The sequence below is a fragment of the Ambystoma mexicanum genome, chromosome 9, assembly GCF_040938575.1.
Source record: "Ambystoma mexicanum isolate Mex_15411 chromosome 9, UKY_AmexF1_1, whole genome shotgun sequence".
Lineage (NCBI taxonomy): Eukaryota > Metazoa > Chordata > Amphibia > Caudata > Ambystomatidae > Ambystoma > Ambystoma mexicanum.
Window position 1 is genome coordinate 400,268,433 of NC_090931.1, and position 14,481 is coordinate 400,282,913.

General features: G+C 43.2%; 1 protein-coding gene across 1 annotated transcript in view; it reads right to left on the reverse strand.

Annotated features, from left to right (window-relative positions):
- GALNT17 (polypeptide N-acetylgalactosaminyltransferase 17) overlaps window positions 1–14,481 on the reverse strand; it is a 2,143,439-nt gene that overhangs the window by 1,068,761 nt on the left and 1,060,197 nt on the right. The window contains exon 5 of the mRNA XM_069614885.1: window positions 14,027–14,224. Coding sequence (XP_069470986.1) covers window positions 14,027–14,224 — 198 coding nt within the window. The remainder of the gene's footprint in view (window positions 1–14,026; window positions 14,225–14,481) is intronic.

The following is a 14,481-nucleotide window of genomic DNA, read 5'->3' on the forward strand; positions in this document are numbered from 1 at the left end:
ATGTGTTAGCAATGGATGAGAAATATGCTGGAAATGCTGTTAATTCCCTTTCAGAGGTTCAGGGTGAGTGGTATCTAGTTAATATTAGTCCAGGCTCACACTAGCAATGAGGCAGGGATAGTTAGCAGGTTAAACGAATTTCTGGCAAATGGAAGGCAGGCATCAGCAGTTTTTTTACATGTGAAGAAATTGCAAATCGCGGTAAAATTCGCGGATGCGCCGAGCGCTATTACAAAGGAACCACAAGGACTATCTCTACCGTTTTGGGGTCCTAGAAAAGCCTGGGATCTCAGCTTCCAAATGAAAGTTATTGCAAGTCTCTAGCCCAAACGGTTGCGGAGATATGAGTAATTTAGTAAAGGTCGTTTTTGGTTTTGTAAATTTTAAACGCACACTTTTTCAAAATGACAAGTGACAAATTTTTGCAGCTAGAATGACAGGTGACAGCTAGGAGGCAGTTCTACTTAGGTTAAATAGATTGAATTAGATGAATTTAAACTAAGAGATGTGTTCTGAGTTTTGCTAAGTACTCACAAGAGATTTTGAACAGGAAAGCGACTTGGTCACGGACTTCAGTCTGGTCAGGTCTTTCCGGGTTCTGCTCACAGCGCCTGGCCTCTGGAACTGCTCACAGGGGTCTGGTCTCTGCTAGGCACCGGTTCTTTGGGTCTCTCTGCTCTGGATAGATTGAAGTCTCTAGTTTGGCTTTCTGGAGTTTGATGGAGGTAAGTATGGATTTTTCCGGCAGAGCTTTCAGCGGCAGATGAAAAATGAATCTCCTATCTGTCCTGTCTGTCTGCTTTTATGTGTTTAGAATGTGGGTGTGTTCTAGCATCACTGACCCTACCTCTCTCTCAGCTTCTAATTGGTCAAACTTCCATTTCTTACTTGATTGGGGGAATGAAATGAAGTGTCATCAGGATGAGGTCTGTTTATGATACAGAGAACCCACCCCTGTCAACTTTACACACAATCTATATCTGACCTAAAAACATATTTGCACAGGTACACATTTGTTTAAAATTACATATACATGGTGTGGCTGAATTTAGCCATGTCTATGTCCAAATCTGCTCATTCTCGGAGCTTGCATTCAAAGAGTGTACATAATTGACTTTTTAACTGCTTTTCCAAATTCCGACATGGACCCAACTTTACATACATGTGTGCAGGGGGTAGGGACATTAACTGATGAAGTTTCAGATTTTTAACATGCACACATTTAGAGTAATATCCACTTTTCCGCTAAAACCCCCCTGAACATACCACCGGTTCCTACCACGTCTTAAACTGTGGGCAGAAAAATCACACGAATTATGGTATCATTTATAAAATTTTCACATGTCCGCTCTATGAATTATCCCCCTTTTTATAAAACCATATCCTTGCTGCAGGGGTGTGTCTTTTCAGGTCACATGGTACAGAAACCAGTCTTTCCAGTTTCTGCCAAGCCAGCTTGCTTCTCACAGGCAGTGCTCCTCCCAGCTTCTCCAGGAGGAAGCCACTTTTTACGACGTCTGTAATAAAAAACCTTTGCCTGAGTGGAGAGGGCTTTGTTCACTCTCTGGCAGAGCACAGGAAATTCAATTATCAGATAGATGGCATATCCTTAGCCTGGGCAGCAAAAGGAAGGTTGGCCTGGGAACACAGTGGTGACTCAAGTTTCACTCCTGATGGGTAGTTGCTAGGCAAAATCAAGTTCCTTAAGCCAGACCTTCAGCTAACTTTTTGTTGCTTTTAAAATAACTTGTAATTTTACACATGCAGCTAGAATGCTGATTCTAAGTGCAAAACTATGACATTTCAACAGTTACAAAGGCATGTGACACCAAACATAGGTCACTCATTTAATTTAACATTTTCGATTTTGGTGGTTTTAAATCCAGTTGTAGTTAGGCTTAAGCTGCTGACTCCATAGCATTTTTGTTATAAGCATTGTTTTTGGGCTCTTCATTTCCCAGATTTTGTAGGCACACAAAACTCCATTCTGCCAAATGTCTGCTGGTGTTCAGTGAATATTTTGCACATGTTGCAAGGTTTGAAATAGGCATTTTGCTTGCCTTCAGAAAAACGCACAGAGTGGTTTTAAAACGCCGGCTTTTGGATAGTGGTGAGTACTGGTACTGCACTCATTTTTGGGATTTAAGAAATGAATTCCCCACACTTCTAGGTTGCATTTGGCAATCAGCATTGCCATTCCCAATGGTTTCAGACTACTGTGCGGGTAGTCCAATGGTGGTTTTAAAGCGCTTTGAAGCTAACCGGCGCTACTGTTTTTCCTTTGGCAACCCATTTCCCTCATGGCAACCCGGCCTTTCATTCTCGCACTGGTGGGTGGCAAGTGAGGCAACCATTTTGGTGGGCGCACAAACTGCGCAGCTTTCCTGGATTTCAGCGCACATGTGGGTTTTCCGCCATCTTGAATTTTCTAAGCCCACAGCACCAAATGTTGTAGCAGGATAGCTTAAACGTGGGTCAGGACACCCAACAAAAGACATGCATATAGAAGCAGTCATACCAGGCAAACTGCATTCACAAATGAAGATATTCTTAACCTGTAGATCGACCAACTTCCAAATTAGTGGGAGGCAGAATTCAAACAGGTTATCGCTTCACGCAACCTACAGGAAGGAAGAAATCTCCTTTAACAGTACACAACGCTCCAGTCCAACCATCGGATACTGACAAGGTCAGTGGAATGTTTATATGGGAACCTAAAAGTCCCAGAATATATGAACTATGCCATGAATGTTTTCGAATTTTTAACAAAACGAAAAGAGGTATTTTAGAACAATCACTAACAAACAATCTTTACACTTTTTCATTTATCTCACAGTATCCGACAAATTGTCATGCATTGGGGAATTTTTGAAGAGCAGAACACCAGGGATGGTGTTGATGTAAATCGTTAGCTGAAACATATGTAGACATCCTCTAGACATTCTAAAAACTGTGTCTATTTTCAGAAGAAGGACAATAACAGCTTTTTCATATATAACTACCTCCCCTAGAATGCAATGCTAGAACATTCTAAAAGCAGCATTTCTTTGTGATCAACCATTTATGTCACCGACTAACCACAGTCACCAACATTATTGAGTGTTGAAAAATTGGACCTTTATCTTTTACTCGGGTGTATTAAGTGCCTTGTGGATAGCACCTATTACTGATATTTTTTTTATTGAACGTCTTTAATAAAATGTGTATTAACTATTTGTAAACAAAATGGCAATATATGATTCGTATATAAGTTTGGATATGTGAAATAGATAACATATCCCCACTTTCTCCTGACAAGCTATCAAGGTGGACCGAGAGAGGGGTAATTGAGTTCTTTTGTTTTGTATACCGCCCCGCAGGCAGCTACAGATACGGCCTTTGTGTGGCACCGGCTCTGCTAATCATATCTATATTGCTTCTCTGTAGCACATATGTGTGTGCAGGCGGTTTTGAATGAGTACTGGGAATATTTGCAAGATTTGCAGCAACCCACTTGCGCTGGCTGTGTTTATATGTATGCGATATGGCTGTAGGTGCAGTGCAGAAATTCCAAAAGCATTCATGTCGCATTTTATTTATAAGTGCTTCATGCAGGATTCCTCCGACTTCTAAGCACTGTATTAAGGAGTTGTTCACGGCTATGTTAATTGTACGCAATATATGGATACCTCGTAAGATAAAGGCCTGAGTCAGTTCTTCGCGGATTCGAACTTCAGAGTGGCTCCAAATATGAGGAACGTATTTAATTCATGTACTATATTCTCGCGTCATACATACAATAGTGCAAATATATACATTCTGCGTTTGGCACTGTGGGGTTTGTGCACACCTAAAGTGTTCTTTTTTAAATGATTATGTATTTGTCTGGGATAAGTGATCGCGTTTTCCTGAGCGTGCTTTTAGAAGTGATATAATGGCATGCTCGGCAATGCCGGCCCACTCATCCGACTAACCAGGAACACAAATATTCTCTGCTGTTCTGGGCCACTCCCCGTCGATTATAAATGATTCAATGGGTGATGTGAGCTCTTCATGTGGAATGCTCCGATTTCAGCCGCCTCTCCACTGCAACAGAAAAACCCCAGTCCTCCGAACGTACTGGAAGAGGTCCAGAAATTCAGCTGTCACCCACAGGAAGCCGCAAGTAATTCGTAATAATTACAAAGTCACTAACGTTATTCATTGCCCATTAAGAAAAACAGAGGTACAGTAGGAGCTTTTTTGCAGCTCGAGCAAACTACCGGGAAAAGGCAGCTGGTGATTGGTCAACATCTTAATTGCATTTATTGGCGAGCATGCGCTGTAGGACCCGCACCGCTATTTGTCACTCGCGAGATGTACAGAGTGAAAGTAATCATCAAGCATTGCGCGGCTTGAATTACAATGTGACGTTTTATAATTCCTGCAACAGGAGATTCGAAAGTACACGAGCCTTTCTTGTTAAAAAATGAAAGCTCATGATCACCAATGCACTGAACAAAAAAGAACACTGAATTAAAATAGCTAGATATCACTTACCAGTGGTGATCTCTTTGGGTTGTACTATCTGAAATGGAGCGTGGCTTCAATCGATTGTGGAGTACTTACGTGAATGCTGCGCACCATATTGTGACAGGGGGAGGGTGGTGTGTTACAGTCACTAAGGGCCTAATTCACAGAAATGTTTTGTAAAGGCAACCACCCTTTAGAAAACGTAATATGAATTAGGCTCTTAGTATACAACCTTTCAGCTGAGAGTGTGGTTTAGGAAAATCATTTAGGGTGGTTGCTGCCATTGCTACCTGAGGGTGAGAAGTCACACAGAAAGTGCTAAGAAAAACAAAGAAAAGATGGCGTCTGCTCTAAGTCATGCTTCCTTTCTGATATTCGAACCTCTAGACTATCCATCCCAGCATCCACGCGAAGGGCGCAGAGGGAGGTAAGCAGGAGCATTAGGTTGGACCACTCACCCCTTGACCCTCCGTTGGCCTCCTGAGCAACCTCCCATTGGCTGCTGGATGTAAGGTCAGCCAGGTGGTCTCACATTTTGTGTGGAAGCAATATACCATAATCTTGGATATACTGAAAAACATCCCCAAAAAATGACTACGCCCGATCCAACTCCTCTACAAAAACAACAAGGCAACTGTCAGATTGGGTCTGGGGGGCAAAGTAACAGACCTATTCCGGGTGGTTATAGGGGTTGACCAGGGATGCATTCTAGCACCCATCTTAGTCTGCCTATATATAAATTCAATAATTGAGAGACTGCAGGAGGAAAACACAGACCCTCCGATAATGGGGACTGAACGTATACCGGTCCTATTTTTCCCAGACAACGCCATTCATTTGTTTACTTCCCCAATGGACTTGTGACATGCCTTAAGCATGTTTGAAAGTGAGTGTGTGGAATTATGTCTGGAAATGACTGACTCTAAAACTAAGGTGATGGTTTTCTTTGCAAAAACTGCAAGGTCAAAGGGGGTCATTACGACCCTGGCGCTAAGGGGCTGCGGCGCTGTTAACCCGTTAGCGCCTAATTACGAGGTCCCTTTGCGGGACCCGACCTTAATGGCTGGTCTGGACCAGCCGTTAAAGTAGGGACCCGCAAAGGGACTTCAGAGGTAATTACGGTACTGCAATTTGAGGTACCTTAATTACCGCCTTCCCCAGTCCCATTGAGCCCTATGGGGCAAAAATGGGAATGGGGAAGGGCCAATGTTCAATGGGGAATTACCGCCCCACCAACCTTGGAATGGGGTGGTAATTCCCCATTGAACATTGGCGGACTCGATACGATACCGGCAGCAACCATGGTGCTAATAGCGCCATTGGTTACCGCTGGTGTTGTAATGAGGGCCAAGGTCTCCAAACTCGCGGGCAAATGGGGATCCTCTTCACAAAGGGGGCTGCTGGTGGGAGAACCAGGTGATCAAGGCCAACATCGTGCTAGAGAAAGACAGTGGGGCGGTTAAGGCCTATTATGCAAGACACGACAGGGGGCGTTGGGACCGGCTTTGAGCCTTTACCAGGCGTAAGCCAAGACGGCGGCTATCTATGGGACAAAGGTTTGGGGCTATGCAGACACATCAGCCATGCGAACAACAGAACATACATTCCTGAAAACATCCTGTTGCTCCCCCAAAGTACTCCAACTAGCACCTCTCACATTGAATTGATGAGGAACTAGCAATTAGACCAGTGTTCTACTGGGCTGTGGATTTAGGGCAGCCAGGAACTTTAGGAATACCACCAGACTCTGGAGCATGTGCTATCCTTCGGGATGGGCAGAAGATCCCTTGACTATTGCACGTCAAACATTGGATGGCCCAGCTGGTCTCTCTGTCTATTGGTAAAATCCACGCCATGTGGAGCAAATGCTAAAAATAGAGTGAAGGTTGGATTCAAAAGATATAAGGACCTAAGAGCTAGGACCCTAGCTCTTGCCCTGGCAATGGACCCGGCGTATCCTATCGTAAAAGATTCCCAGGGATTTAAACATTATTTAAATATCCTCAAACCAGAATTTGCTCAGGCACTGTACATGAGGCTACGCCTGGGATCCCTGCCATTACACGTACATCTAAAAAGTGGACAGGGCAAGAACATCGGTTGTGTCCACTGTGTGAAATGGGGTGGAAACTATGGCACATTTTTTATTATTCTGTGATACACTAAAAAATCTTAGATTATTCTATTTGATACCCTTGTTCAGATCTATGTAAGGGTTCCGTGGACCTCACTGTGGCTCATTTTGTGTCTAAATATATTTATAGAGCCTGGTGAAAGATGATCAAGGTCCTGGCAATTAACCAGTGAAGGTTTTGCATTGAACTAACCACTATATGTAACCTCGTAGCCTTGAATTGGGGGTCTTACAACTGGTCTTCTGAGACCACTTGTTATCAAACTGTTAACCGACTGTCGCACTTTTAACCATTTTTGTAAAAGCTTTTAGAACTTATGAATTGAGGATGTCTTAAAAATAAGTACTGCTGGGATGGTTTGTGAATTGTTTTTCTTTTGATGTGATGTTAACCAACTTGGCTTACGCCGAATAAAGGTTATTTTGACTGACTGAATAGTTCAGTCAAAGGTGGCACTAACTAAAATGAGAAGACTCACTGGGGGGATGCCAGGCTGCACTTGTCATATGTTGGCAGGACCTGGAACTGCAAGACTGTAGCCTAAAAGAGTTTACTAAACTAGGCATATGAGGCTTTTAAGGCCGCCTTGGCATGTGATGATGGCATCAAATGGGTATGCGAGCCTGTACCTTGCATATGGTGACCACATCAAGCATTTGAGGTATTAACTGGCATACACTAGCATTACTGGGCATTTCAGGGTGCACTTGGCCACAGTGGCAGAACTTGGGGATGTGAGCCTGTACCTCATATAAGATGACACTACTTTGCAGAAGATTGCAATAGCAGCAAATAGGAGGATGTCCATGGCATATCACGGAATCATCAGGATATGTGAGTCTGTATTTGGCGTAGGATGATTCATCTTGCATGCCATGCTTTAACTGGCATTAGCACATGGATCATATTGCAGACCTCCTCAGTGCCCATCGTAATGCTAGGAATGCAATCTTTAACCTTTGGTGTAGGCCTCGTTTATTCATTCTTTTATTTATTCTATTTACTTATTTCTTATGTACACCGTAGACATAAGGGTGTGGACGAGGCAGATTGAAAGAGGAGAAAATAAAGGATGCGAAAGGATTAGTACATCTTAAAATGGATGCAGCTACTTAAGAAAACAGTATGGTCTTTAGTGCATTTTTTAATGTAGTCAAATCTCCTTCCCGACCCAGCTTTATTGGCAGTTTATTCCATGCCACGGAGGCCTTTACAGGGAATGACCATTCTTTTCCGTTTGCCCTTTTGGATCTAGGGCAGGCCAGTCGCCTGGAGTTTTTCGATCTAGTAGTCCTAGTGGAGTTCGGGTGGCAATGCGCTCTTTTAAATATTTGGGAGCATTTACGAACAGACACTTATGGGTCATGGTATTGATTTTAAATTCTATTCTTGCTTCCACAAGTAGCCAATGTAGACTCTTTCTCAGCAGTGATATGTGCTAATGTTTTTTGGCATTTTCTATGACTCTAACTGCGTCATTCTGCAAATTTGTATTTTCTTTTACTCATTCCAAACATTCTGACTCGAGCAGCAGCCTAAAATCCTTTCATTACCTTTTAGTTCATAGCTCCCTGGGCTTACACCATTAACAACGCTAGGATGGGGCATGATCAATTAGGATAACAATCTTTACCCAACTGTAGCCCTCAGCTTCACCTTGTGCAATCAATTGTGAGAGGGTTACCATCCCCCGATCGTGACCTCTCCAGTGTATAATGCTTAATAAGATGACAGGTACGAGTCATATCCTGCTCTACTGGCATCAGAAGGCAATGCTCCTGGAGTAGGATGTTTTTGCTGGGTGTATGTGTCTCTAGGATATCCTCTCTTCACCCTTGACATTGCAATGTAGCACCGTCGATAAAATATAGTGGCTTAGTAAAACTGCCCCTTTTCTGTGAATTCTATGTCTTCAATCTCACACTAATAGAATGTTTTTACATCACCTTTTCTTCTGGTGTTTTGAGGTCAATTACCTCCAAGTAGCTAGATGAAAATAGACAAGTACATTTTTGTGTTCAATCACTTCTCAAAGCATTGTGATATTTGAGGTATTATCTTTGTATCAGTAAAGATGGAACTACTGTTCAGAACTTCACATCCCAGAATGGCATTCATTAACCATGCACAGTAGAAGTGACTAAAATTGCATTTTACTCTGAGAGGTTTAAATCGGGTAGAGACACATACTACTGTTAATGTTAAAGGATATTTGTACCACACACTATCACCACTGGAGTGGTCCCCTGGCGCTCTGGCGCTTCTGAAAAGGGAAGGGGGTGTTAGTTAGTGGGAGAAAGCAGGAAAAGTGCAAGAGAGCAGTGATGTGCTGTTGGCAGCCTCAACATGGTTAACACCATTCACTGGTCTTGGGGTGTTTTCCGGTCGGTAGACATCATGTGCTGCTGTGCAAGTCTATGTGAGGCTTGTTTTGTTTTTGCAGTGCAGTGAATTTTGTGCAGTTTGTTGTGTTATAGGGTTGTGGATGTGTTTGGTTAGAGTTTGTGAGGTGTAGGCAGAGGGGTTAAATTGTTAGTGGATTGGTTATTGGCCTCGCTATCCAGAATCTATGTGCTGCATTTCTACATTCTTTCTAGGTGTGGTGCGTGAACATCACTGCATGTCTATATAGCTCTGGCACCAGCCGATATTCACTATCCCTTCCATAAATGACACTCGCCAATATTCACAATTGTGCCCAGATTTGGCCCCTGCCCACCTTTAGGAATCAGTCTATGTGTGCGGCTAGCCTGTATTCGCGATTCCATCCAAATCTGGCCTCGAGAGCATTCTCAATGCAGTCCAGACGCAGCTCCGTTTAACAACAGCTACTCTATCTAGATGTAGTAATGGTCGGCATTCATAATCCTGCACAGCTGTTTACGTAGTCTATCGCTCACAACCCCCTCAACCAAGCCAGGTACATGCCAACACTTGCAGCTACATCTAGGTGCGACATCTATCATCATTCGCAACTCTGTCCGGGCTCTGCGCATGCCAACGTCCATAGCTCAGTCCAAGTGGCAGTTTGCTAGCATTCCAATTCTATCTAAGTAAGGCACTTGGAAGCATTCTTGGGTGGGATGAGGTCGTGGGATGGAGTTAGGTAGGGGTGCTAGTTCTGTTCTCATGGGGTAGTCGCTAGTGTCCTATTCACCTAGTGTCGTCTCTCTTGTTATTCTCAGACTTTCCCTTAGTTGCTTCTGGGTGTTGTCTGTGTCATCCTGATTTCTGTCAACCTGTTATTTGTGCTTCCTGTTCTGATTGTTTAATTGTTTCAATTTGAATCTGCAGTGTTGAAGAGCCAGGTTGTTAGTATTTTTCTGAATTGGAGGTGGTTTTTGGTGTTTCTTATTTCTTTCGAGATGTTGTTCCAGGTTTTTGCAGCTAGGTGGGAGAAGGAAGATCCCACTCATTTTTTCTTGAGGTATGGTTTTGGTTCTACTACTCTTTGGTAAAGCACTAGTGTTTGATATACCAGGAGAAGACTTGCTGAATATGTTTTTCCTATTATAACAATCAATATACAAGTTCACAAGAAATATCTTAGTCTTTCGAAATGTTTAGTATTTCATGCTTTTAAGGAAAAGTAAAGAAATAAAAAGTAATAAAAATTGACAAAATGTAACAAATGGCTCATTAATTCAAATTGGAATTAGCCATACTAACATGTCAATATATATTCCGAATGCAGCCTCTGCTCGTTTAGATTAATTACACATTAGATAACACCTTGCATGCTAAAATGTAGATACGTTTTCAATTTGATCAATGTATCATTTGTTTCCAACATTAGTAGTTTTGCCATTATACTGCTCGAAACTAGTACCAGGACATGTACATTTATTGTTGGGGTGAACCTAACAATGAGAAGATAAAGAAGACAATGAAGAGCAGAATCCTCAATCATAAAAACTAGCAAAGTGTTCAATACCTTCTCATTAAGCCCCGAGAAAACACTTATGAATGCCCAACAATCAACACCTTAAAAATAGTAACATAAAATATAAACAATAACAGCATTGACTTCTTTGTTATGTTAATGTAAGTATCATTGACACTTATGAGCCTGTGTTGGTCCTGGGGCTCATATTGTACTTTCTGTACACCAGTTATGTCTAAATAGGTAAGTGCAACTAGACAGCAGCAATCATAAGCAGCTAGAGTGTGTAAGTAGGAGATTTTCATAGTGTATCATCTTCGTCCCACATACCTTAATTTTAGTTGGGGATATCAAACAGCAGCAAAGGGCCTGACAGATGGCACGTCCACAAGGCAATTGTTTCTCTCCATGCATCCGATCCTTAATGGATCAGTGAATTGTAGCATGTGTGTGGTGAAAATTTCCCCTGGGTTTCTGGGTTTCTGCGCCATGCCCCACTCACATTTTACCCTTCTCGGGTGATTGCGACTGTGCATGAAGGAGCATGATGCCCAAAGCCTTGCACACAGTCCATTATGACAGGTGACTGGGGAATCTCAGACTTCTCTCTCTGGCATCTGTCAGGCTAAGGTAAGAACAAACAGACAATGAAGCCTCCAAACTTTCAGAGTACGCTGGACTGTGGTTCAAGTCCATCATGCATTTACTCACACATTTTAGTACTTCCCTGTGAGTACTAGAAACTGCCCGCATGTCTATGCCCTCATTTGCCAAAGCATTAAGTATTTGCAATTCTCTGACCAGTGCTATTCCTGAATCAATCTGCATTGACTCTGCTTGCATGTATACTATCACAAACTCCATGTCTACTCCTCATTCTCTTTCTTACTTGTACAAATAATTTTCTGGCTTTACAATTTCTTCTTCGCTATATGCCCTTTTCGATTCTCATGCAGACTGAGGTCTGGATTCCTCTGATGGCGACTCAATTTCCCACTCTTCGGACTAGCCTGAGCATCATAGCATGTTGACCTCACAACCATACACTTCCTTTAGGCATTCTCTATTCAACTTAATGCACCCACTACAAGACCAGCACAATTTGATGCCATAATACATGTTATACAAGGGGGGTGCACAGGATTGTAGTCCTTTCTATAATGTGTACCTTATTTAACATGTGTTACTCCATGTTTCCCTTCCTTTTCGTCTGTTGAAGGGTCCATTGCGTACTGGGCCACTCTTAGGGCTCTGGTTTTGGAGTCCCATAATTACTATGCACGTTTCCTTTGCTTTTACAGAGACATTGTTGACTTCTGAGACAACATAAGTATGAACTCTTCAAGAGGTCATTTGTGCACATCTGAAATCCGTCACCAAGCCATGCACTGCAATTGAAAATTGACTACTGCCCTCAAGTAAACTCTCTTTATCAACATGCATCTTGGAACTTCCACATTATTCTTCCTGTTCAGTGGTTACTGGAGTTTCACTCCTGCAAGTTTCCACAATCACAAGCCCTCCCATTGTTACCATAGTAGTGTGTCTTACCCTTTGTGATCTTTAGTTGTTGTATTCTTTCTTTTTCTGTCTACTCCTTCCCCTTGTGCCCTTCTTCAAACCCTCTGGTCTAGAAATATCTGGCTGGAGCACAGTACGCCTCTTTTGGGAAAATCTTAGGCACTTCGAGACGTCTGTGGTGGTGATTTCACACACTATATACCATGATAGCCACTGTCGTTCCCCCTTGATTTGAACCGAATGTGGTTAATTTCTGCACTGCAAAATATGCAGAAATGAGCAAATTCCGGTGGAATAGGAATGCCTGCACCAAGTAACATGAGGAGTTTCCACACCAATGCAGTGTGCAAGGACCTGTGTGGGAACACTTCATGGATATGAGAACCCGACGCCAGCGTAGGAATGTGTGATGTCGCCAAAGGTACTCATAGGCCCTCATTAGGACCCAGGCGTTAAGGGGTTTACGGCGCCGTAAACGCCACCGACCCTTAACGCCTGATTCCAAGGTCCCTTTGCGGAATGGTGATTTTAACGCCTGCTTTTTGCAAAGGGACCTTGGTGCTAATTACGCCACCGTAATTTACAGTGGCGTAATTAGCGCCTTTCCCCATTCCCATTATGCCCTATGGGGCAAAAATGGGAATGGGGAAGGGTAAAATGGGAAATGGGGATTTACCGCCCCACTCACCTTGGAATGGGGCGGTAAATCCGCCAACCACCATGGCATAAACGTAGTTTACGCCATGGTGGTAAGGGTACGACCCAGGCGGTAACTTACCGCCTGGGTCGTAATGAGGCCCATAGATTTCGGACAGCCCTCTCATTTGCATTTATTTCGAGGTATCAAATCCAGCATAAACCCTGACCTGGGCCATCCACATTTCATGTTAAATGAGAACAATTAAGGACCAAGCTACATTTAAAAGTAGTTACACTTTGTATTCTTGCACCTCCTGTTCTCCATTCTCAAACAGCTAGGTAAGCCTTTGAAGCAAGTGATCATTTGTAGAAGTGGTACTGTTTATCGATGCTCTCTTTTCGCCCCACAGCTGGAACACAGTTGATAACAAGCCACACGTGTGTTAACCAATACGGTGTAGAAACAGTAGCAGCATTTTAGATCAGACAGCAGTAAACAGTAACTGCACAGCAGGTACTATGCCCTGGTCTACCCCTGGAAAAAATAAGTGCACCAGCAGCCAATCAATGTAATAGATACAAGAAAAACAGCTTGTGACATCACATCAGCCAAAGCCAATACTAACTAACAACTAACCCTAAACCTTTGCACCCTAACCAATATCATATCACACTACCATAACACCAACATAAGCAATGCCAAACACCCTTTCTGGCAACATTATAGCACATGACGTGAAAGCATGGACCAGACTTGGTAACCATGGAAACTCACGCTCATACCAACCATACCCATCCAAGTGTGTGGCCATGATAAGTCTCACCTGACAACATGCCCCCAAGAATAACAAGATGTCTACCCATGCATAGCGCCTAGTTTGGTCTGATCTGCACACAGCAGCAGCATACTCTACTCGTACTAACGTCTTACTCCAATCATTCCAACCCCACCCATCGCTTGAAGGTCCCAAAGCACGAAGAGGGCATGGACATGGCAGGCGTCGCACTATTCAAGACCCAGTACCAGGGGCGTTGCTAGGGGGGGGCTACGGGGGCTATAGCCCCTGATCTTTTGGTTGTATCGCCGGATAAAATCTCAGGAGCTACAGCCAAAAGGCCAGCTAGCCCCCAGTCCCAACAGCTCCGACATCAGCTTAGCCCGGGTCTTTTCCAGACCTACCAACACCCCTGCCCAGTACCGCAGCATGAATGGTGCAGATGACAGACTGATAGCTGTGCCATCCTTGTTACAATGTAAATACAGTTATCAGCAGAATGACGTGCCGATGACTTCCAATTGAATGGTAGTTGGGTTTAGGCTATCAAAAGAGGTGCTTATTAATATGGAGTCACTCACCTGATTGGTAGTGATGGGTCGCCTGCATCCCACCAGTCCTTGGGCGGGCTAATGTACATGCACCACAATTCCCAGGTGTAACCGTGCGCCGAATTCTCATAACGCTGCACTTGAAAAGTGTCCTGATTAATGTTGTCGATGGAAGGAAGAATGACCCGCTTATAATCCTCTTGAATACGGGAGAGAACTGGTTCTGCCCTGTGACACAGAGAAAGAAGAAACTAGTATTTATCTCATACGTTGATTCATCATTTGTTCATTTAATAGCTGAGTTGTAGGTTTTCTTATATTTAGACTCTCGGACTACATCAGCAAAAAACAAGGATACATTAACGCCAGCCTGAGTACTGATAGCTGTTTCGCATGCTGCTGCTAGGACCAAGTTATGATTCTAACTCCATGGCTTTTTAAGGTAACCCCATGACTTTGTGAAATCTGCTTTTCAATGTGGTCTC